The sequence below is a fragment of the Rhinoraja longicauda genome, chromosome 36 (genome assembly GCF_053455715.1).
Source record: "Rhinoraja longicauda isolate Sanriku21f chromosome 36, sRhiLon1.1, whole genome shotgun sequence".
NCBI lineage: Eukaryota > Metazoa > Chordata > Chondrichthyes > Rajiformes > Arhynchobatidae > Rhinoraja > Rhinoraja longicauda.
Window position 1 is genome coordinate 8,511,668 of NC_135988.1, and position 23,215 is coordinate 8,534,882.

Consider the following 23,215-nt stretch of genomic DNA (forward strand, 5'->3'; position numbering starts at 1 on the left):
TATGCAAGGAACACAAAAGTGCTGGAGTTACTTAGCGGGTCAATAGACAATAGACAATAGGTGCAGGAGTAGGCCATTCAGCCCTTCGAGCCAGCACCGCCATTCAATGCGATCATGGCTGATCACTCTCAATCAGTACCCCGTTCCTGCCTTCTCCCCATACCCCCTCACTCCGCTATCCTTAAGAGCTCTATCCAGCTCTCTCTTGAAAGCATCCAACGAACTGGCCTCCACTGCCTTCTGAGGCAGAGAATTCCACACCTTCACCACCCTCTGACTGAAAAAGTTCTTCCTCATCTCCATTCTAAATGGCCTGCCCCTTATTCTTAAACTGTGGCCCCTTGTTCTGGACTCCCCCAACATTGGGAACATGTTATCTGCCTCTAATGTGTCCAATCCCCTAATTATCTTATATGTTTCAATAAGATCCCCCCTCATCCTTCTAAATTCCAGTGTATACAAGCCCAATCGCTCCAGCCTTTCAACATTCGACAGTCCCGCCATTCCGGGAATTAACCTAGTGAACCTACGCTGCACGCCCTCCATAGCAAGAATATCCTTCCTCAAATTTGGAGACCAAAACTGCACACAGTACTCCAGGTGCGGTCTCACCAGGGCCCGGTACAACTGTAGAAGGACCTCTTTGCTCCTATACTCAACTCCTCTTGTTACGAAGGCCAACATTCCATTGGCTTTCTTCACTGCCTGCTGTACCTGCATGCTTCCTTTCATTGACTGATGCACTAGGACACCCAGATCTCGTTGAACTCCCCCTCCTCCTAACTTGACACCATTCAGATAGTAATCTGCCTTTCTATTCTTACTTCCAAAGTGAATAACCTCACACTTATCTACATTAAACTGCATCTGCCATGTATCCGCCCACTCACACAACCTGTCCAAGTCACCCTGCAGCCTTATTGCATCTTCCTCACAATTCACACTAACCCCCAACTTAGTATCATCTGCAAATTTGCTAATGGAACTTTTAATCCCTTCGTCTAAGTCATTAATGTATATCGTAAATAGCTGGGGTCCCAGCACCGAACCCTGCGGTACCCCACTGGTCACTGCCTGCCATTCCGAAAGGGACCCATTTATCCCCACTCTTTGCTTTCTGTCTGTCAACCAATTTTCTATCCATGTCAGTACCCTACCCCCAATACCATGTGCTCTAATTTTGCCCACCAATCTCCTATGTGGGACCTTGTCGAAGGCTTTCTGAAAGTCGAGGTACACCACATCCACTGACTCTCCCTTGTCAATTTTCCTAGTTACATCCTCAAAAAATTCCAGTAGATTTGTCAAGCATGATTTCCCCTTCGTAAACCCATGCTGACTCGGAATGATCCCGTTACTGCTATCCAAATGCTCAGCAATTTCGTCTTTTATAATTGACTCCAGCATCTTCCCCACCACTGATGTCAGACTAACTGGTCTATAATTACCCGTTTTCTCTCTCCCTCCTTTCTTAAAAAGTGGGATAACATTTGCTATCCTCCAATCCACAGGAACTGATCCTGAATCTATAGAACATTGAAAAATGATCTCCAATGCTTCCACTATTTCTAGAGCCACCTCCTTAAGTACTCTGGGATGCAGACCATCAGGCCCTGGGGATTTATCAGCCTTCAGTCCCATCAGTCTACCCAAAACCATTTCCTGCCTAATGTGGATTTCCTTCAGTTCCTCCATCACCCTAGGTTCTCCGGCCCCTAGAACATTTGGAAGATTGTGTGTATCTTCCTCAGTGAAGACAGATCCAAAGTAACGGTTTAACTCGTCTGCCATTTCTTTGTTCCCCATAATAAATTCCCCTCCTTCTGTCTTCAAGGGACCCACATTTGCCTTGACTATTTTTTTCCTCTTCACGTACCTAAAAAAACTTTTGCTATCCTCCTTTATATTATTGGCTAGTTTACCCTCGTACCTCATCTTTTCTCCCCGTATTGCCTTTTTAGTTAACTTTTGTTGCTCTTTAAAAGAGTCCCAATCCTCTGTCAGGCAGTATCTTTGGAGAACATGGATAGGTGGTTTCGGTTCCGGACCCTTTTTCAGTTACTCCAGCACTCTGTCCTTTTGTGTACACCAACATCTGCAGTTCCTGGTTTCTTCTTCATGCATTGGATACACTCTTAACTCCAGACACATCACAGGGAAACATGCCACAAAGAGATGTTCCAGTGCTAATTCTATATGGAATGCATTCATACCTGACCTTGAACTGTTTCATTAAAGAATGTACGCTTGCCCAAGTACCTAAACTACAGGTACCGCAAAAGATTTATTTCACCCCAGGGACCACTGCAAAGAGCATACAGTCAATGACTCGTACAGAATTAAAGATTTATATAGAATAAAAGTGCTGGAGTAACTCTGCAGGTTAGGCAGCACTTTTAGTGAATATACGGATGGGTGACAATTCAGGTCGGGATCATTCTGCAGACACAGTGATAGCACCAGAGGTCGGGATATCGACGAGCTGCACCACTCTGTTTATGATTACCATGGTCAAATTATCTCCTTTCTTGGAGACATCCATAATTCCAAAATCTCCAAAATCCCTCGGCATGCCCTCTTCTTCCCAGATATGGGAGCTGAGGTTGAAAGTTTGTGACTTGGGATTAGTTTAGTCCAGCATGGAAACAGGCTCTTTGGCCCACCAAGTCCATGCCAACCCATCAATCACCCGTTTACACTAGTTTTATGTTACCCTATTTCTCATCTACTCCTTACACATGAGGGGCAATTTTACAGAGGCCAATTAACCTGCAAAAGCACAGGTCTTTGTGATGTTGAAGGAAACTGGAGCACCTGGAGGAAACCCACAGTCACAGGAAGAACGTGCAAACGCAGGCACAGACAGCACCCGAGGTCAGGATCGAATCTTGCTCTACCAGCCGCACCGTTGTGCCGTCCTCTTCAACAGCTTCCTCCCAGTGACAAACAGCTGGTCCTTAAACTGCAATGCAAATTCCATCCATTTAGAGGCACAGTGGACACAATCTTCAATGAGCATCAACTTCAAGTGAGAAATACAAGGACCAGCATCAGTAACCAAGAGATTTTGTGAGTTTACAATATTACGTGACTCCATCAACTGGGATGGACTATGCCACCCGTTTCAAATGTGTCTGGCTGTGGAAATCCGTGTATATATATATATATATATATTGCATCAGCTCACTCAGAGTTGTAAATCTGTGGAATTCTCTGCCACAGAAGGCAGTGAGGCCAATTCTCTGGATGCTTTCAAGAGTGTTAGATAGAGCTCTTCATGATAGTGGAGGGCAGGAACGGGGTACTGATTGAGAATGATCAGCCATGATCACATTGAATGGCAGTGCTGGCTCGAAGGGCCGAATGGCCTCCTCCTGCACCTATTGCCAGCATCATTCTACCATGAACTCAGTGGTCGTAATCAATTGGTCCACAACAGGGCAGCTCAGTGGCACAGCTGCTGCCTCACAGTATCAGAGATCCGGGTTCGATCCTAAACTGGTGGTGTTTGTACGTTCTCCCTGTGACCGCATGGATTGTCTCTGGGTGCTCTGGTTTCCTCCCAATTCCTAAAGACGTGCAGGTCTGTAGTGTGTAGGATGCAAAAATGGAATTACATAGAACTAATGTGAACAGGTAATGGATGTTCGACGTGGACTCGGTTGGCTGTAGAATCTGTTTCTATGCTGTATCTCTAAAAAATACAATCTAAAAAAAAAACAAGCAAACCTTCATGAGATGAGCAACAAGCTAGGCTGCACATCACTGAGATACATGAATCTTGCTCACCAAAATGGTGCATCTCACCTCCAAAAGGTCTCCATAGAATAAAAGGGAGACATTACATTGTATCCAGCACCAAACCAAAATTAGCCCAGATTCAAACATTGGCATTTGCCTGTATGCATTATCCGAGACTGGTCTCCAAATTCATAGTCAACTCATTCAAATGAAGATCACAAGGTAATCACAATGCTGAGGTCCCCTGGGGAATGGGGTTGAGAGGGATAGATCAGTCATGATCGAATGGATTAGTAGTCTTGATGGGCCGAGTGGCCTAATTCTGCTCTTACAATTTATGATCTTGTGAACAATCGACCCCTGCTGCACAACATCAATCTGCAACTGCTGCGGTTCAGGATGAGACACTGAAAAACACGGAGAACTTCCCTATCTCAGGCAGGAACACTCCATGAAGGTAGAGATAACAAACAGCACCCTATCTCGGGTGTGACACTGCTGGCCCTGTGTGCAGCCTGCAACCCTGGTGGGGGCTCCAACTCTAATGTGAAGCAACAATAGAGAACAACCGAATGTAGAAGCAAGGAACTGCAGATGCTGGTTTGCACAAAAACACAAAGTGCTGGATTAACCTAGTGGATCAGGAAGCCTCCCTGGAGAATGTGGATCGGTGACATTTCAAGTTGGGACCCTTATTCAGACTAACTTGGGAGGGGGGGAAAGAAAGCTGGAAGAGAGGAGGGGCAGGACAAAGTGTGGCTGGTAATCGGTGAACACAGGTGAGGGAGGGGGGGGAGGGGTTGCTAGGCAGAAGCTTGGACAAAGACCAGAGATGAAAAAACAGAAGGTGCAAGACAAAAGGATTGAAGAGTTGTGAACTGCACAGCAGCTGAAACGCAACACAGCATGCTCTTTTATCGAACATTATCACAGGCTTACGGTACCTAGGATTGCTGGCCTGGTGCTGTTTGCAGCGTATCATCGAGTTACAGGATACTCCAGAGATATCCATCTGTCTCCACCCCTTAGTTTAGTTTCGAGATATGGCGTGGAAAGAGGCCCTTCGGCCCACCAAGTCCACATCGACCACTGATCATCCGCACAAATTCCATGCTGTCGCATACTACACACTAGGGGCAATTTGGAGAAGCCAAGTAGCCTACAAACCTGAAGGCAGAAACAAAATGTTAGAGTAACACAACGGGTCCTGACCCACGGAGTTACTCCAGCATTTTGTGTCCACCTTCGATTTTAACCAGCATGTGCAGTTTTTTTCCTACACAACCTACAAACCTGCACGTCTTTGGAATATGGTAGCAAGCCAGAACACCCGGACAAAACCTACGTAGCACAGGAGAACATACAAACTCGGTGCAGACAGCACCCAAGGTCAGGATCGAACCCCGGTCTCTGGCGTTGTGAAGCAGTTGCTCTAACACGGAGCTACTGTGCCGCCCCTACAGTCTACGTTCCAAATACCGTCCTTTTTTGCCACCTCAGAACCCACCAAACCAGAGTTGAAGCATCCCATTCAATAAGTTGCAGAACTATCCCAGTGTGCTCCATCGCTACGAGTTGCAATGCTACAGGCATTTACATCTTTAGAGACAAAGTCATGCTAGAGTAGTTCTAAAGCCACATTATAATGATAGTACCCACAGAAAGAACAGGTTAGAGTACTTGTTGGAGTAGTCTCAATGTCCCAAGTACACAACTGTCGATTTGAGCTGGTATTATAGTCTCCAGATATATCCTTGATTAAAGTGTTTCACTTTTGAAGAGGGCCACAGTTATTACCCAGCAAAAAAAGACAAAGTGCTGGAGCACTCAGAGGATCAGGCAGTATCTCTGGAGAACTTGGATAGATGACGTTTCAGATCAGGACATTTCTTCAGACTGAAGAGTCCAGATCCGAAACAACACCTGTTTATCATCTCCAGAGATGCTGCCTGACCCACTCAGTACTCCAGCACATTGTGTCATTTTTGTAAACCAGCATTTGCAGTTCCTTGTTTCTGCTTATAATCCAGCAACCCCTCTTATTCTGCAGAGCAACAGGTATACGTAGACAGTTTGAACGGACACTTCCCATTATGATCCACTACCAAGATATTAAACTCCCAGATAATTAGGGTCCCAGTTTTCTCTGTAACAATCCCTCCAGTCCCAGTCCGGGCTGCACAGCTAGCGACAGGCTGGTGTTTCCCTAACTGCCTAATGCTTCTGACCTGTAACCACTGTTACTACGCAGAGACCAGTGCCCTGTCACTGCAGGCACATGTTTAACAACCAGTGCTGTTCCTGCCACCCTATTGCACGTCCTCATCACCCACCTCCCCCGGTGTCCACCATGAGCACCCACGCATAACACCCACCCACCCAGCTCCGATTCTAAAGGCCCAGGCACCACTCTCTCATTACCCCAGCACCCACGCTCACCACCCATTGTCACTACATCAGCACCCATCCCCAGCACTCAACTGCCATTGCCCCAGCACCCAGTCTTTGCCCACACCCCAATCACCCAGTCATTGCCACAGCACCCATCATCTTCGTCCTGCTCCCATGCACCCACTCACCCATCACACCCCCAGCTCCCACCGACACCACCCATACCCCAACACCCACTGTCATCATCCAGCACCCACTGTCAATGTCGCAGCACCCACTGTCACCACCCATACCCCAGCACCCACTGTCATCGTCCAGCACCCATGTCACCACCCCAGCACCCACTGTCATCTCTCACACAAACAGCACCCACTGACACCACCCATACTCCAGCACCCACTGTCATCGTCCAGCACCCATGTCACCACCCCATCATCTTCACCCCCAAAGACCTACTGACACCACCCACAAACACAGCACCCACTGTCTTCTCCCACACACACAGCACCCACTGACACCACTCACATACACAGCACCCACTGTCATCGTCCAGCACCCATGTCACCGCCCCACCGTCTTCCCCCAAAAACCCGCTGACACCACCCAAACACAGCACCCACTGTCACCACCCATACTCCAGCACCCACTGTCATCGTCCAGCACCCATGTCACCACCCCAGCATCTTCCCCCCCCAAAGACCCACTGACACTACCCACACACACAGCACCCGCTGTCTTCTCCCACACACACCGCACCCACTGACACTGCCCACAACCCCAGTGCCCACTGACACCACACACACAGCACCCACTGTCACAGTCCAGCACCCATGTCACTGTCCGAGTACCCAGCAGTGTCTTCCCCACACACACACAGTCACCACCGACACACACAGCACCCACTGCCATGATGCAGCACCCATGTCACCGCCTCAGCACCCAGTGTCATCCCCACACACACAGCACCCACTGTCATGGTCCAGCACCCAATGTCTTCTCGCACACACACTGTCACCACCGACACACACAGCACCCACTGACACCACCCACCCACACACACACACAGCACCCACTGTCATGGTCCAGCACCCACTGTCTTCTCCCACCCACACCTGTCACCACACCCTCATCCCCCTCCCGTGCCGTGCCGTGCCCCCCACAGACAGCCCCAGGCCGGGCAGGGCAGGGCTGGGGTTGTGGGAGGGCGGTGTGAGGCGCCGGTACCCACCCACTCACCTTCACCGAGTCGATGGGGTACATGAGCGAGTGCTCCAGGATGCCGGCCACCGAGCCCGCCAGCATGTGCGCCTTGACCGAAGCGCTCTCGGGGAGCGACTCGTAGACGTCGCCGCCACCGCCGGTCGCGGACAGGGACAGGGACTCGAGCCCGGCGGCCTGCACCTCACCGCCACCGCCACCGGCACCGGCAACGCCACCGGCCCGGGGCTCCATCAGCAGGTGAGGGGGGGCGCGGCCGAGACCACTCTGGGTGCCGGCACAACCCACCTCCATGGAGAGGGAGAGGGGGGGACGGGGAGAGAGAGAGAGAGAGGGGGAGAGAGAGCGCGCGGACAGCGGCGGCGAGGAGGAGGAGGAAGGGCGGGAAGGAGGGAGGGAGCAGCCCGCTGCCGGCGCCCGGCGCCCGCCTTATAGACCAAGGCCCGCCCCCTGACGCAAACCCGCGTCCCGGCGTGACAGACGTGCCTCATACGTCACAACAATGACGGACAGCCCCGCCGGCCAATCACGTCGCGTCCACCCCGCGGGCCCAACACAAACCCCGCCTGTGATTGGATGACGACGGGCACGCCCCCGCCTCCCTCCTCCACCAATAGCAATCCCGCGAGCGTCCTCAAACCCGATTGGCTTTCCCCTCTGTCAATCACGCGCTGAGTGGTCGGCGGCAGCGAAGGCCCCGCCCACCACATGGACAACTTCGAACAGAAGTCCAAACTTCATGGGACAGACAGCCAAGAGTGTTTTATTCTTTATACGTCCCAGACAGAACAACGAAACTCTTACTTGCAGCACCACAACAGAATACGTAAGCATAGTGGACTGTAAACAATATAATAAACGAGAGAGAAAAAATAATAATTGTAATATTAATTAATTTATTTATCAATACAACAAATAATTTATGTATACAACACTTCTTCTTGCGTTTGAGGCAGCAGAAGTTATGAAGCTGCTTCTGCTACTGCTGTCTCTGTTTGTTGTCGTTCGCCTGACTGAGGCCAGTAGACAGGGCTCACCACGGGGAGGTCGACGACGTGAGCCCCTAATACAACACTAAATAACACTAAATAACACTAAAATGAACACTGCAAACGATTTTGCAGTCCAAACTTGCCCGGAGCAAAAGATGCCCTTGCACCTTTAACCGAAAGAGCAGATTTACGCATTGGAATTATTTCCTGTCCAATTCTCTCGTAGTTAGCGTGGGTGCAATTTTTTAGGGAAGTTCCCACGTTTCATTGACCCACTTTCAGATATTAATTATCCCGAGTTAAGGTGAGAGGCATTCAGCAAGGGCGGCGATTGTTTCAAGCAACAAGCGGTCCCGAACGTGCACTTGACATACATTCCAACTGCGAGAGTCAGTCCAACCTTCGGGCGTTGCCAGCTCTCGGCACGAAAATGGACATTGAGATAAGAAGGACGGTTTCATGTAACTGAACAGGTGGCTGTGGGGGGGGGGTCAGATAGGAAGGGGCGAGCGTGTAACCCATCTGGGAGAAGTGGGAGCTGCTGCACTTGCAAGATCGTTTCAATGGGGCAATTGAGGGGGACACAAATGCCCACGAAGGGTCCTTCTGCCCAGCAACCAGCGCCTGTTTCCACTTTGAGCTTCTCATCCTTGCTTTTACATTCCTCTATGCCTTCACTATTTGTCCAGGCCTTCTCAGAACTGAATGAGCCTTGACTTCCTTGCCCTTGTATGCTCCTGATTTTAAATCGTTCTGTTAGTAGTGGCTGTACAAATTCCACAGACCCTAGAACTCTGGAACAACAGCTTTCGATGTCGAGGTCTTCCATCGCCTCTAGCTCCAAGCATATTTCTTTGGAACGGATTCCATGCCCCCACTGATGACCCTTTTGTCCATCACCAACATTCCTCCTCCTGCTCCTCCTGGACACCCCTTGCCGGCCTTCTACCCTCTCTTGACCTTTTAACTTCTAACTTGCAACTTGACATCTCCACTCCCCTCACTCCAATTTCACCCTCTTCAAATGCTCAGCTCTGCACCAGTCCTGTCATCAAACTGCCAGACAAGGGCAGTGCCAATGTAGTCTGGCAAACTGATCTCTACCTTTGCTGAGTCTAGGCAATAGCTCTCAGAAACTTCCTCATATTGGCCCTTTGACCATGTGTTCACCGACAAACACCGGCCATTCTCTCCCAAACAATGCAGACCTCACCTCTTCCAGTAATCTCTCCTCCAGAGTCTCAAAGCTGATCTACTCCACAATGCCCATTTCTATTTCCTCCTCAAGATCCACAAACATGCCTACCCTGGCAGGTCCATTGTTTCTGCCTGTTCCTCCACTACTGAACACACCTATAGATAACATGACATTATCTTGACCCCCTTGTCCAGTCCCATCCCACCTACATCTGCGCCGTTTGTATATAGAATAGAGACCCAGCCATTTCCCCTCACTAACACTCTACTGCACCCGACCGAACTTGTCCTCACATCAACAATTTTTCTTTTGATTCTTTTCACTTCAAATCAAAGGTGTGGCCAGTGACACCTGTCGAGTTATGCAATTTTTTTGTTGGATACAATAAACACTCTATGTTCCAAAAATATCCTGACACCACTCTCCAACTCGTTCTCCGCTACATCGACGACTGCATTGGAGCTGCCTCCTGCACTTGTGCAAAACTCCTAATTTCATTCAACCTCATTACCGACTTCTATTCTGCCCTCAAATTCACTTGGACCATCTCTGACACCTCTCCTCTTTCTTGAGTTCACTGTCTCCATCTCAAGAGACAAACTATCCACAGATATCTACTGCTAGTCCACACCATCTCCCACCCTGTCCCTTATAAGTACTCCATCCCTTTCTGAAAGCTTATTTCCTCTACCCTTTCCCTCCCCTGTGTCCCACCTGGACTTGCAGCAATTTCATCCCTTCCCCAACTCCATCCACCTATATTCCTTCCTCTGTCTTCACAATGCACACATCTTCTATCCTTATCTTCATCTCTGGCCTTTATCCACCCATCTCCCAATCAAAACCACCCCTCATCCATATCCACCTATCACTCACCAGGTTTTGTCCTGCCCCTCCTCTCTTCCAACTTTCTCCTCTGCATCACCATCATTCTGAAAAGGGTCCCGACCCAAAGCATCACCTATCCACGTTCTCCAGAGATGCTGCCTGACCCGCTGAATTTCTCAAGCGCTTTGTGTCTTTTTTCATCCAATAAGGTTGGACAGCTACAATGCAATAGTTATATTCTTAAGGCACCTTGTGTTATGGAAAATTATCCGAATTATTCTTTGACAAACAGTAGGATCCCAGCACTGGTCTCTGTGGTACACTACTGGTCACAGACTTCCAATCACAACAGCAATCCTTTGTCCCCTGTTACCAAGCCAAGATGTGACCCAACGCTACCATCTACCTCACTGGAGATCCTTGGACTATCTTTGATCGGACTCTACCGGACTTTATCTCGCACTAAACGTTATTCCCTTCATCATATATCTGTACACTGTGGATGACTCGATTGTAATGATGTGTTGTCATTCCGCTGACTAGTTAGCACGCAACAAAACTGTTCACTGTACCTCGGTACAAGCGACAATGAACTAAACATACTAACTAACTAACCCGGGGAGCATTCCATAGTGCCAAATTACCTTATGGAAAACTCTTAATTATTAGAATTCAGAGTACTGATTACATGCCTCATCCCTCTCTGAACATTTCCTACTATAATTTAACGTCCCTGCCTTTACTCTCACATTGGTGAAAGTAGTAAGGACTCACCAATAATTTATTCCGCTGCTGCGTTTTATTTTCCAAATGGTGACGTCGTCTCTGCTGCTTGATGTGGGTACACTCTAGTTATGCCCTAGTCTCCATCCTGCTGCTTTCTCCAAGGTCAGGGGCCTCATGATCATAAGGGCACCTGTGGTTGGGACAAATATGCCTCTCCACTGCAGTACTGAAGTGTGGGGCACCTGCCTGACAAGCCAGTCATTAATCTTGGAGCAAAACACAAAGTGCTTTTAAAAAACATTTAAAAGACATTTCGGCAAGTACAAGGATAGGAAAGGGTTAGAGTCATAGTCATAGAGTCCTACAGCGTCGATATGGGCCCTTTATCCCAACTTTTCCAACATGTCCCATCTACACTAGTCCCACCTACCTACATTTGGCCAACATCCCTCTAAATCCCTCCCAGATGCTAGAAACAAGGAACTACAGATGTTGGTTTACAAAAAGGGACACAAAGTGCTGAAGTAACTTAATGGGTTAGGCAGCATCCATGGATATCATGGGAAGGTGATGTTTCGGGTTGGGTCCCTTCTTTAGACTTCTTTCGAGGCAGGGACCAGACCTGATATTCACCTATCCACATCCTCCTGACCCGCTGGCTTACTCCAGCACTTTATGTCCATCCCAGTTGCTGCCTGACTCACTAAGTTCCTCCAGCACTTTACATTTTGCTCAAGATTCCTGAGATTCCTGCTCAAGATTCCTGCATCAGTTCCTTCCGTCTGCAGTCATTAATCCACTTCGGCCCCATCCTTCGTTGCAGCGATACCTGCCCTACACCCCGACAATCCATCGCCCCGATCTGCCATCCCACTTTTCGAAGCTGCCTCTGCTTCAACAGAAAATTTAACAAAGCAGGTTGCAGATGCAGGAAATGTGAAATAACAAAGAGTGCAGGCCCCTCTCAGCAGGCCAGGAATCATCTGCGGAAAGAGAAACAGTTAACGTTTCAGGTCGATGAACCTTAGAACACGGAAAGAGAAAAAGCAAGTTAATACCAAGCAGGTTGACTCTCTGCTTTTCTCTCTCTCCAAGGACGCCGTCTGACTGCAGAGTGTTTTTCAGGCCCTAGACAATAGACAATAGGTGCAGGAGGAGGCCATTCGGCCCTTCGAGCCAGCACCATCATTCAATGTGATCATGGCTGATCATTCTCAATCAGTACCCCGTTCCTGCCTTCTCCCCATACCCCCTGACTCCGCTATCCTTAAGAGCTCTATCCAGCTCGCTCTTGAATGCATTCAGAGAATTGGCCTCCACTGCCTTCTGAGGCAGAGAATTCCACAGATTCACAACTCTCTGACTGAAAAAGGTTTTCCTCACCTCAGTTCTAAATGGCCTACCCCTTATTCTTAAACTGTGGCCCCTTGTTCTGGACTCCCCCAACATTGGGAACATGTTTCCTGCCTCTAACGTGTCCAACCCCTTAATAATCATACGTTTCGATAAGATCACCTCTCATCCTCTGCTTGCTGGTCATGGTTGGTGTTGTTCAGATTCCCACACTTGGAATCACTCTTTAATCCTTTCCCCCTCGCTGAGCTGAGGTATGTCGTTGCATCTGAAGATCTGTCTGCTCTCAGGCATTCAGCACTGAATGAACACCTGACAATTACTGCATTGTTCTCACACAATTGAAAAAATAAAGACATGGATTTCTATGGCACCGTTTAGATCAAACCATGGACCTTTGGACGGCTGTAGTGATTAGCATAGATAGCTACCAACAGATGTACATGCTGTGCTTCCACCGTCACCATTGTCATCCTGCCCACATGATCTTCCTTGTGGAATAAATGGTGGACAGTGATAACATCCCTCCAACGCCAAGCCACTCCGAAGTTAAAGTCAACCTCGACTACATCACACAGCAAATATCCCAGTCAAGTCCATCCCCCACCATGAAGAACAAGTCATAGAGGTTGTCTGTAATCTGAAGATCAGCAAAGTCATGAGAGAAGCTGGTATCTGTTCTGAAGGCTAAAAGCTGGTAGAGAGAAACTTTGGTCGCAAGTGGGAAAACTAAGTGCGGCACAGTGACGCAGCGGTAGAGTTGCTGCCTCACAGCGCCGGAGACCCGGGTTCAATCCTGACCACGGGTGCTGTCTGTACGGAGTTTGTACATTCTCCATGTGACCGCGTGGGTTTCTTCCTGGTGCTCCGGTTTCCTCCCACACTCCAAAGACGTGCAGGTTTGTAGGTTAATTGGCTTCTGTAAATTGTAAATGGTCCCTAGTGTGCAGGATTGTGCTGGTGTACAGGGTGATCGCTGGTCAGCTTGGACTCTCTGCCTCAGAAGGCAGTGGAGGCCAATTCTCTGAATGCATTCAAGAGAGAGCTAGATAGAGCTCTTACGGATAGCGGAGTCGGGGGGTATAGGGAGAAGGCAGGAACGGGGTACTGAATGAGAATGATCAGCCATGATCACATTGAATGGCGGTGCTGGCTCGAAGGGCCGAATGGCCTACTCCTGCACCTATTGTCTATTGACTCGGTGGGCCAAAGTGCTTGTTTCCACGCTGTAACTCTAAAGTCTAAAGTAAAGTTATAACACTTAAAAGGCATTTGGACAGGTACTTGGATAAGAAAAGCTTAGGGGGATACAGGCCTAGTGAATGGGGTGATTGCTGGTCAGCACGTGACTCGGTGGGCCGAAGGGCCTCCTTCCCTGCTGCATCTCTAAACTAAACTAAAGCTAAACCCAATGCCAGCGCTGCTCCCAGGCTAACGTTCTCATCTTTGATACTCTGATCGCATTCATTCAGATCCATTGGACACACCACGTGTCTCAAACCTCCACCATCAGGCTCGCCACTCATCTGTGCCCTCTGTCACAGCAGGAGGTGAGCAGCAGACAGAAAAAAAAACAATCCCAGCATGTCCTCCAGGGACAGGTGTAACATCTAACCACCCTGCACAAGTCCCTGCTTGGTGGCCGCTCAAAGTGGAGTAGTATTCAAGTGAAGAACTCCGAATCCCTCATCGCAAGCTCAGAGAAGCCTGGTGTGGAGTGGAAGGTGCCTACCACTTCCCAAACTAGCCAACCTTCTCCACCACTCCCCCCCCCCCCCCACTCCTCCCCACTACCAAACACATTTTGTCCCATCTGCGGCAGAGTCAGCAGCCTCCACATTAACATCGTCAGACCCACAGAACTGCAATGGAAGCTAGTTTTCCTCGAACCTGCGATATTGGTCACGGGTTTTGCTCTTAGAGGTTTGTGAAGTAAACCCGGGTCACTGGAGCTGGGAGACAGAGGTTCTACAAGGGGAGCCGCCATGCCCCCCCCCCCCCCCCCCCCTCTGTTGTTGTCGTCTCGTCCAAAAAACATGGTCACAGAGTTCTGCAGCATGGAAACAGGCCATTCTTGTCCATGCTCACAAAGACGTCTATCTCAGCTATTCCCATTTGGCTGCATTGGCCCCATATCAGGGGGTATGGGGAGAAGGCAGGAACGGGGTACTGATTGAGAATGATCAGCCATGATCACATTGAATGGCGGTACTGGCTCGAAGGGCCGAATGGCCTCCTCCTGCACCTATTGTCTATTGTCTATAACTTGTCCCGCAATCTCCAAATTTGAGGAAGGATATTCTTGCTATGGAGGGCGTGCAGCGTAGGTTCACTAGGTTAATTCCCGGAATGGCGGGACTGTCGTATGTTGAAAGGCTGGAGCGATTGGGCTTGTATACACTGGAATTTAGAAGGATGAGGGGGGATCTTATTGAAACATATAAGATAATTAGGGGATTGGACACATTAGAGGCAGGAAACATGTTCCAAATGTTGGGGGAGTCCAGAACAAGGGGCCACAGTTTAAGAATAAGGGGTAGGCCATTTAGAACGGAGATGAGGAAGAACTTTTTCAGTCAGAGAGTGGTGAAGGTGTGGAATTCTCTGCCTCAGAAGGCAGTGGAGGCCAGTTCGTTGGATGCTTTCAAGAGAGAGCTGGATAGAGCTCTTAAGGATAGCGGAGTGAGGGGGTATGGGGAGAAGGCAGGAACGGGGTACTGATTGAGAGTGATCAGCCATGATCGCATTGAATGGCGGTGCTGGCTCGAAGGGCTGAATGGCCTACTCCTGCACCTATTGTCTATTGTCTATTGTCTATTATCACCTTTGTATCTTTCCCCTCCCACCTTAAAGCTATGCCTTCCCTCTAGTTTTAAATTCTACCCAGAGGAATTGTGACTATCTACCCTATCTATGCCACTCATGATTACATAAACATTTAGAAGGTCACCCGTCAGCCGCCTTCACTGCTGGTAAAACAGTCCCACCATATCTAGTCCCTCCTTATTACTGAATTTTTGTTGTTGTTGGTTGTGATAGACTGTACAGAGTACTATGGTTACATATCTGTTGTGCTGCTGCAAGTAAGAATTTCATTGTTTCGTTTCAGGACAATAAAACGTTCTTGACTTCTCTCTCTTGACTTGAAGCCCTCCAGTCCCAGCAACCCCCTTGTGAATCCTTTCCGCACCCTCCCCATCTCCATGCCTCCCCTGTGTTATCAGGTTTCTGAGCGTTCCTTCCATAAGCTAGGGTATAGTCCCTTTACTCCACTACCCCATTGTGGTGGGACACGGGTGGCACGGTGGCGCAGCGGTAGAGTTGCTGCCTTACAGCGAATGCAGCACCAGAGACTCAGGTTCGATTCTGACTACGGGCGCCGTCTGTACGGAGTTTGTACATTCTCCCCGTGACCTGCGTGGGTTTTCTCCGAGATCTTCGGTTTCCTCCCACACTCCAAAGACGTACAGGTATGTAGGTTAATTGGCTGGGCAAATGTAAAAAAAATTGTCCCTAGTGTGTGTAGGATAGTGTTAGTGTGCGGGGATCGCTGGGCGGTGCGGACCCGGTGGGCCGAAAGGCCTGTTTCCGCGCTGTATCTCTAAATCTAAATCTAAAATTGTGAACATTGGACTTTGTTTATGGAACTCTAGCACCACAATGCTGAGAACAAAATAGTGACAGGCCTGGGAAGAGTGGATGTGGAGAGGATGTTCCTAGTGGGAGAGCCTAGGACCAGAGGGCACAGCCTCAGAAAAAAAGGACGTACCTTTAGAAAGGAGACGAGGAGGAATTTCTTTAGTCAGAGGGTGGTGAAGCTGTGGAATTCATTGCCTCAGACGACTATGAAGGCCAAGTCAATGGATATTTATAAGGCAGAGAATGACAGATTCTGGATGTAGGTGTGCTAAGGGTATGGGGAGAAGGCAGGAGAATGGGGTTGAGAGGGAAAGATAGATCAGCCATGATTGAATGGTGGAGTAGAATCGATGGGCCGAATGGCCTAATTCTGCACCGTTGACTTATGGACATGAACTAATGGAACTATATTTTGAAGTTTTGCCTTAACTCTACCTATTGTAATTGAGTTAGACTTGGTTGTATTTATGTATAGTATTATCTGAGTTGATTGGATAGCGTGCAAAACAAACCTTTCACCGTTCCTCAGTGCACGTGATAATAATAATAAACCTAAACCTAAGCTTGAATCGTAATGGACAAGATGTCTTGTGCTGGAACCTTTGGTTTGGGACTTAAACTAGCCCAAAGGAAATAATGTCACGTCCCACGAATGTGAGAATCCCTTCCCACGACCGCAGAACACGGTCGATGGAGAACCTTGAGCCCCTTTATCAGAGGTGCAGCTGATTCCACAAACTCTTAACTGCGGCAAACCTCCCCCACATCTCCCGCAGTGTCGACCTGCGAGAGAGAGTCACTGAGGGGTCTCGACCCGAAACGTCACCCATTCCTTCTCTCCAGAAATGCTGCCTGACCCTCTGAGTTACTCCAGCATTTTGTGTCTACCTTCGATTTAAACCAGCATCTGCAGTTCTTTCCTACACAGCTGACCGAAGATGTTGGCCAACGTCGCCAGTCACCTCCGTGCTGACTCAGCACAACGCACTCTCCATATCAGCACTCTATCCTCTAGCAGGTGTTGCCTGTGTTATCAAGGGCTGTCTGGCATGCAAACGATTATTAAATATCAACAAACTGCATCACAGATAATGGACTGCACGCAACCTCCTCCCTGTGACTCGAGGACAGGCTGGAACCCATTCAAGCACAAATGAGTCCTTAGTTCTTGAAAGAAAAGAGGAAAAGTAAAAAGGAGGATTGCACTTGTGCAGAACGCTTCAATTGCTGTATGTCTCTTTTCACCCCATGGCCAATGAAGTACTTACCTTGGTTTAGTTTAGTTTAGTTTAGAGATACAGCGCGGAAACAAGCCCTGTCAGAGTTTGTATGTTCTCCCCATGACTTGCATGGGTTTTCTCTGGTCGCTCGTTAGTTTAGAGATACAGCGCGGAAACAGGCCCTTCGGCCCATCGAGTCTGCGCCGACCGAACAGCGATCGCCGTACACTAACGCTATCCTACACATAGTTAATTCAGAAACAACGGTTCTGAACTTAAAGAAAGGTAACTTTGAGGTTATGAGACGTGAATTGGCCAAGATTGACTGGTAATTGATTCTTAAAGGGTTGACGGTGGATATGCAATGGAAGGCATTTAAAGACCGCATGGATGAACTACAACAATTGTTCATCCCAGTTTGGCAAAAGAATAAATCAGGGAAGGTAGTGCATCCGTGGCTAACAAGGGAAATTAGGGATAGTATCAAAACAAAAGATGAAGCATACAAATTAGCAAGAAAAAGCAGCCTACCAGAGGACTGTGAAAAATTCAGAGTCCAGCAGAGGAGGACAAAGGGCTTAATTAGGAAAGGGAAAATAGATTATGAAAGAAAACTGGCAGGGAACATAAAAACTGACTGCAAAAGCTTTTATAGATATGTGAAGAGAAAAAGGTTAGTTAAAACAAATTTAGGTCCCTTGCAGTCAGAAACAGGTGAATTGATCATGGGGAACAAGGACATGGCAGACCAATTGAATAACTACTTTGGTTCTGTTTACACTAAGGAAGACATAAATAATCTGCCGGAAACAGCAGGGGACCGGGGGTCAAATGAGATGGAGGAACTGAGTGAAATCCAGGTTAGTCGGGAAGTGGTGTTAGGTAAATTGAATGGATTAACGGCCGATAAATCCCCAGGGCCAGATAGGCTGCATCCCAGAGTGCTTAAGGAGGTATCCCCAGAAATAGTGGATGCATTAGTGGTAATTTTTCAAAACTCTTTAGATTCTGGAGTAGTTCCTGAGGATTGGAGGGTAGCTAATGTAACGCCACTTTTCAAAAAGGGAGGGAGAGAGAAAACGGGGAATTACAGAGCAGTTAGTCTAACATCGGTAGTGGGGAAAATGCTAGTCAGTTATTAAAGATGGGATAGCAGCACATTTGGAAAGTGGTGAAATCATTGGACAAAGTCAGCATGGATTTATGAAAGGTAAATCATGTAGAATTTTTCGAGGATGTAACTAGTAGAGTGGATAAGGGAGAACCAGTGGATGTGTTATATGTGGACTTCCAGAAGGCTTTCGACAAGGTCCCACATAAGTATGCAAATATTAGTATGCAAACTTGAAGCACACGGTATTGTGTGTTCAGTATTGATGTGGATAGAGAACTGGCTGGCAAACAGGAAGCAAAGAGTAGGAATAAACGGGTCCTTTTCAGAATGGCAGGCAGTGACTAGTGGGGTACCGCAAGGCTCAGTGCTGGGACCCCAGCTATTTAAAAGATATATTAATGATTTGGACGAGGGAATTGAATACAACATCTCCAAATTTGCGGATGACACGAAGCTGGGGGGCAGTGTTAGCTGTGAGGAGGATGCTAGGAGGCTGCAAGGTGACTTGGATAGGTTAGGTGAGTGGGCAAATGCATGGCAGATGCAGTATAATGTGGATAAATGTGAGGTTATCCACTTTGGTGGCAAGAACAGGAAAGCAGACTATTATCTGAATGGTGGCCGATTAGGAAAAGGGGAGATGCAACGAGACCTGGGTGTCGTGGTACACCAGTCATTGAAAGTGGGCATGCAGGTGCAGCAGGCACTGAAGAAAGCGAATGGTATGTTAGCATTCATAGCAAAAGGATTTGAGTATAGGAGCAGGGAGGTTCTACTGCAGTTGTACAGGGCATTGGTGAGACCACACCTGGAGTATTGTGTATAGTTTTGGTCTCCTAATCTGAGGAAAGACATTCTTGCCATAGAGGGAGTACAGAGAAGGTTCACCAGATTGATTCCTGGGATGGCAGGACTTTCATATGAGGAAAGACTGGATAGACTCGGCTTGTACTCACTGGAATTTAGAAGATTGAGGGGGGATCTTATAGAAACTTACAAAATTCTTAAGGGTTAACAGGCTAGATGCAGGAAGATTGTTCCCGATGTTGGGGAAGTCCAGAACAAGGGGTCACAGTTTAAGGATAAGGGGGAAGTCTTTTAGGACCGAGATGAGAACGTTTTTTTTCACACGGAGAGTGGTGAATCTGTGGAATTCTCTGCCACATTAGGTAGTTGAGGCCAGTTCAATGGCTATATTTAAGAGAGAGTTAGATGTGGCCCTTGTGGCTAAAGGGATCAGGGGGTATGGAGAGAAGGCAGGTACAGGATACTGAGTTGGATGATCAGCCATGATCATATTGAATGGCGGTGCAGGCTCAAAGGGCCGAATGGCCTACTCCTGCACCTACTTTCTATGTATCTGTGTTTCTACACACCAGGAACAAATTTCAATTTTTGTAAAAACTGAAACTAATTAACTTACAAACCTGTACGTCTTTGGCATATGGGAGGAAACTGGAGCACCCGGAGAAAACCCAGAAGAACGTACAAACCCGGTACAGACAGCAGCCGAGATCGGGATCGAACCTGGGTCTCTCGTACTATAAGGCAGCAACTCTACCACTGTGCCACCGTGCAGCCCCTGAAGTCTAGTTGCAGTGGTAGTGCACAAAGTGTACAGTTTGCACACAATAGTGGCAGCCTAATTATTTGAGAGATGTACTGTAACAATATGAACAGACGTCAAATTTATTGAAATTGTGGCAGCTCTTATCTTACTCCTAACTGCCCTGTACTGATCCCACATTCCTTGTTTCCATTTTAAGAGAGGACCTTTGATCCAGCTGGCAGCAAGGCAAATTGTTTGCAGAGTCACAACGTACACAGGAGGGGAAACAGACTCTTCGGCCCAACTCATCCGTGCTAACCAATGTAGACCTGAGCTAGTCCCATTTGTCATTTGTTAGGTCCATATCCCTCTAAACCTTTCTTATCCATGTACCTGTCCAAACTGTCTTTTCAACATTGTAATTGTACCACTTCCTCATGGCAGCTTGTTCCACATAGCCACCATTCTCAGTGTGAGAACGTTGCCTCTCACATACCCTTATAATCTTGCCTCTTTCACCCTAAACCTGTGCCATCTTGTCGGGGAAAAGACTGTGTCCATTCACCTTACCTTTATCTCTCATGATCCCATAAACTTCAAGAAGGTCAGCCCTCAATCTTCTATGCTCCAGAGAAAAAAGTCCTCCAACTTAGGTAGCCCCTTTGTGGATCTTTCCTGCATTCTTTGCAGCTTAATGGCATCTCATTTCGATTAGTACGTGTATCAGGGGTTATGGGGATAAGGAAGGAGAATGGGGTTGAAAGGGAAAGATAGACCAGCCATGATGGAATGGCAGAGTAGACTTGATGGGCCAAAGGGCCTAATTCTGCTCCTATAACTATTGAAGTTATGAACTTATCCTTCCGATAGCTTGGTGACTAAAAGTCAACACAATACATCACCATCAAAAAGCCCCAATTCCTGTGAAAGCCCCCATTCACTGATGCAAGCATGACTAACACCATTTTTTTCACCACTATGTGTACCCGTGTCATGACTGGTCAGGTTGAATTGCTTGTTCCCAGTGTTGCACTTTCCACATGACTGTTCAGTGTCAGTGTGATGTTTCTGTGACATCTCTCAACCAACAAAAGTTCCCAAAGTTCTCGACAGAAGCAGAATATATCGAACCATACCAAACAAACAGAGCAATATCAGGCAGAGCGGTAGAGCCATTGCCTTATAGCACCAGAGACCCAGGTTCGATCCCGACTACGGGTGCTTGTCACTACGGAGTTTGTACGTTCTCCCCGTGACATGCGTGGGTTTTCTCCGAGATCTTCGGTTTACTCCCACACTCCAAGGCCTGTAGCGTTCCGGTTTGTAGATTAATTGGCTTGGTACATTTCCACCCTGGGGAAAAAGGTTCTGACTGTCTACCCTATCTGTGCCTCTCAACATTTTATGTACTTCTATCAACTCTAGAATGTGTAGGATAGTGTTAATGTGTGGGGATCGCTGGTTGGCACAGACTCGGTGGGCCGAAGGGCCTGTTTCCACACTGTATCTCTAAACTAAAACTAAATAAATATCGACCTACATAGAGGTCGATAGAGGTCTGAAGCATCTCATAGGAAAACTATCAGTCTAAATATTTGTGGTTGAGTGTCTGAACTCGAACAATCCATCTCCGCCTGTCAAGTTGCGCAGTTGTGGAATCCTCAGAACTTTCTCACTGCCTCCCCCCCTTCAAAATCTCCTCGTTGACAAAGCTCTTTGTCGCGAGTCGAATATTTTCATATGTCATTGGGTGTTGAATATTGTTTGATTAATCTCCTGTGTACCAGAGACTGGGGTTGGTAGCAGAGGGTGTGAATTGTGGTATATCACGTAAGGAATGGGGACATACAGCACAGAAAGGCCATTTGGCCCATCCTCTCATCCTCCTGAGCTCCAGCGAGTACAGGTCCAGTGCTGTCAAACACTCATCATACGTTAGCCCGATCTTCCCTGGGATCATTCTTGTAAACCTCCTCTGGACCCTCTCCAGAGCCAGCACACCCTTCCTCAGATGTGTGATATCCCTCAGATATCTGCCTCACCAGAGTTGCTCACAATACTCCAAATACAGTCTGACCAGTGCCTTATAAATTAGTCTCAGCATTACACCTGTTTTTATGTTCTAGTCCTCTCGAAATAATCGCTAACATTGCATTTGTCTTCCTTACTACCGATTAAACTTGCAAATTAAAGTAGAGAAGTTAGGCCAGATGGCCAAATGTTTTATTGGAAAAGGATAGGTTTTAAGGTGGAGAGGGGCAGGGAGGGTGTGGGAGAAGAACCCAGAGCATAAGACCTGAAGGAACATCCGCCATTGGGGACGTGAATGAGGACACAGGGCCCGAACTGGAGGATCTACAAGGGGTGATATACAGAGAGGAAGTGGCGAAGGAAGGGGGAGATTACAGGGGTGGTTCGGGGGCTCGCTCATGAGGGAGTGCTGGGAGGAGTGGGATCGTGACCTCTGACCTTACCTAAGGGCACCCCAAGAGGAAGCTCAAACCCCCATCCCTCCCCACACCCCCCCCCCCCCACACACACCCCCACCCGCCCCCCCCCCCCCCCCCACCAGATGGCAGACAAGGGAAGAGTTGATAGAAGTACACAAAATGTTGAGAGGCATAGATAGGGTAGACAGTCAGAACCTTTTTCCCCTGGGTGGAAATGTCCAACACTAGAGGGCAACGCTATAAGGTGAGAGGGGGAAATTCTAATGGTTCAATGATGCTTTATTGTCAAGTGGAGATGTGGGGGGGGGGGAAGTTTTTTTTTACACAGAGCAGTGGAGGCTTGGAAGCATTGCCAGAGTTGGTGGTGGAGGCAGATATGATAGTGGCGTTTAAGAGGCTTTTAGAAAGGGACACGGAGGTGCAGGGAATAGAGGGATATGGATCATGTGCAGGCAGATGAGTTTGACTTGGCATATTTTTCGGCACACTCTGGGGTAAAGGGTCTGTTCCTGTGCTGCGACTGTTCTATGTTCTACCTCATGATCACGTAGCCCAGGCGTTCCCCACTTGGAGAGTTGGAGAGTTAGCTGAAGGGGAAGTCACAGTCCAGCGATCTGCAGTGAGGCGGCAGGGAGGGGAGAACATTACATGTGGTTTTTAATCTTCCTGGAAGCCCAGAGCTGGCTGCACGATAAAGGAGGAGGCTGGCTTGCCACTGGCAGGCTGCCCAGCCAAGATAGAGGGTCGCCCGCCTCACGGAACACGCTCAGAATTTTCTCCAGTCCACCCAGCCGAG

At 48.1% G+C, this 23,215-nt stretch overlaps 1 protein-coding gene across 1 annotated transcript in view; it reads right to left on the bottom strand.

The window, feature by feature from the left end:
• The window catches only part of LOC144610366 (mitoferrin-1-like), a 29,894-nt gene extending 22,180 nt beyond the window's left edge, over positions 1–7,714 (bottom strand). Inside the window, exon 1 of the mRNA XM_078428991.1 lies at positions 7,369–7,714. Coding sequence (XP_078285117.1) covers positions 7,369–7,644 — 276 coding nt within the window. The 5' untranslated portion in view covers positions 7,645–7,714. The remainder of the gene's footprint in view (positions 1–7,368) is intronic.
• Positions 7,715–23,215: the final 15,501 nt, after the last annotated feature.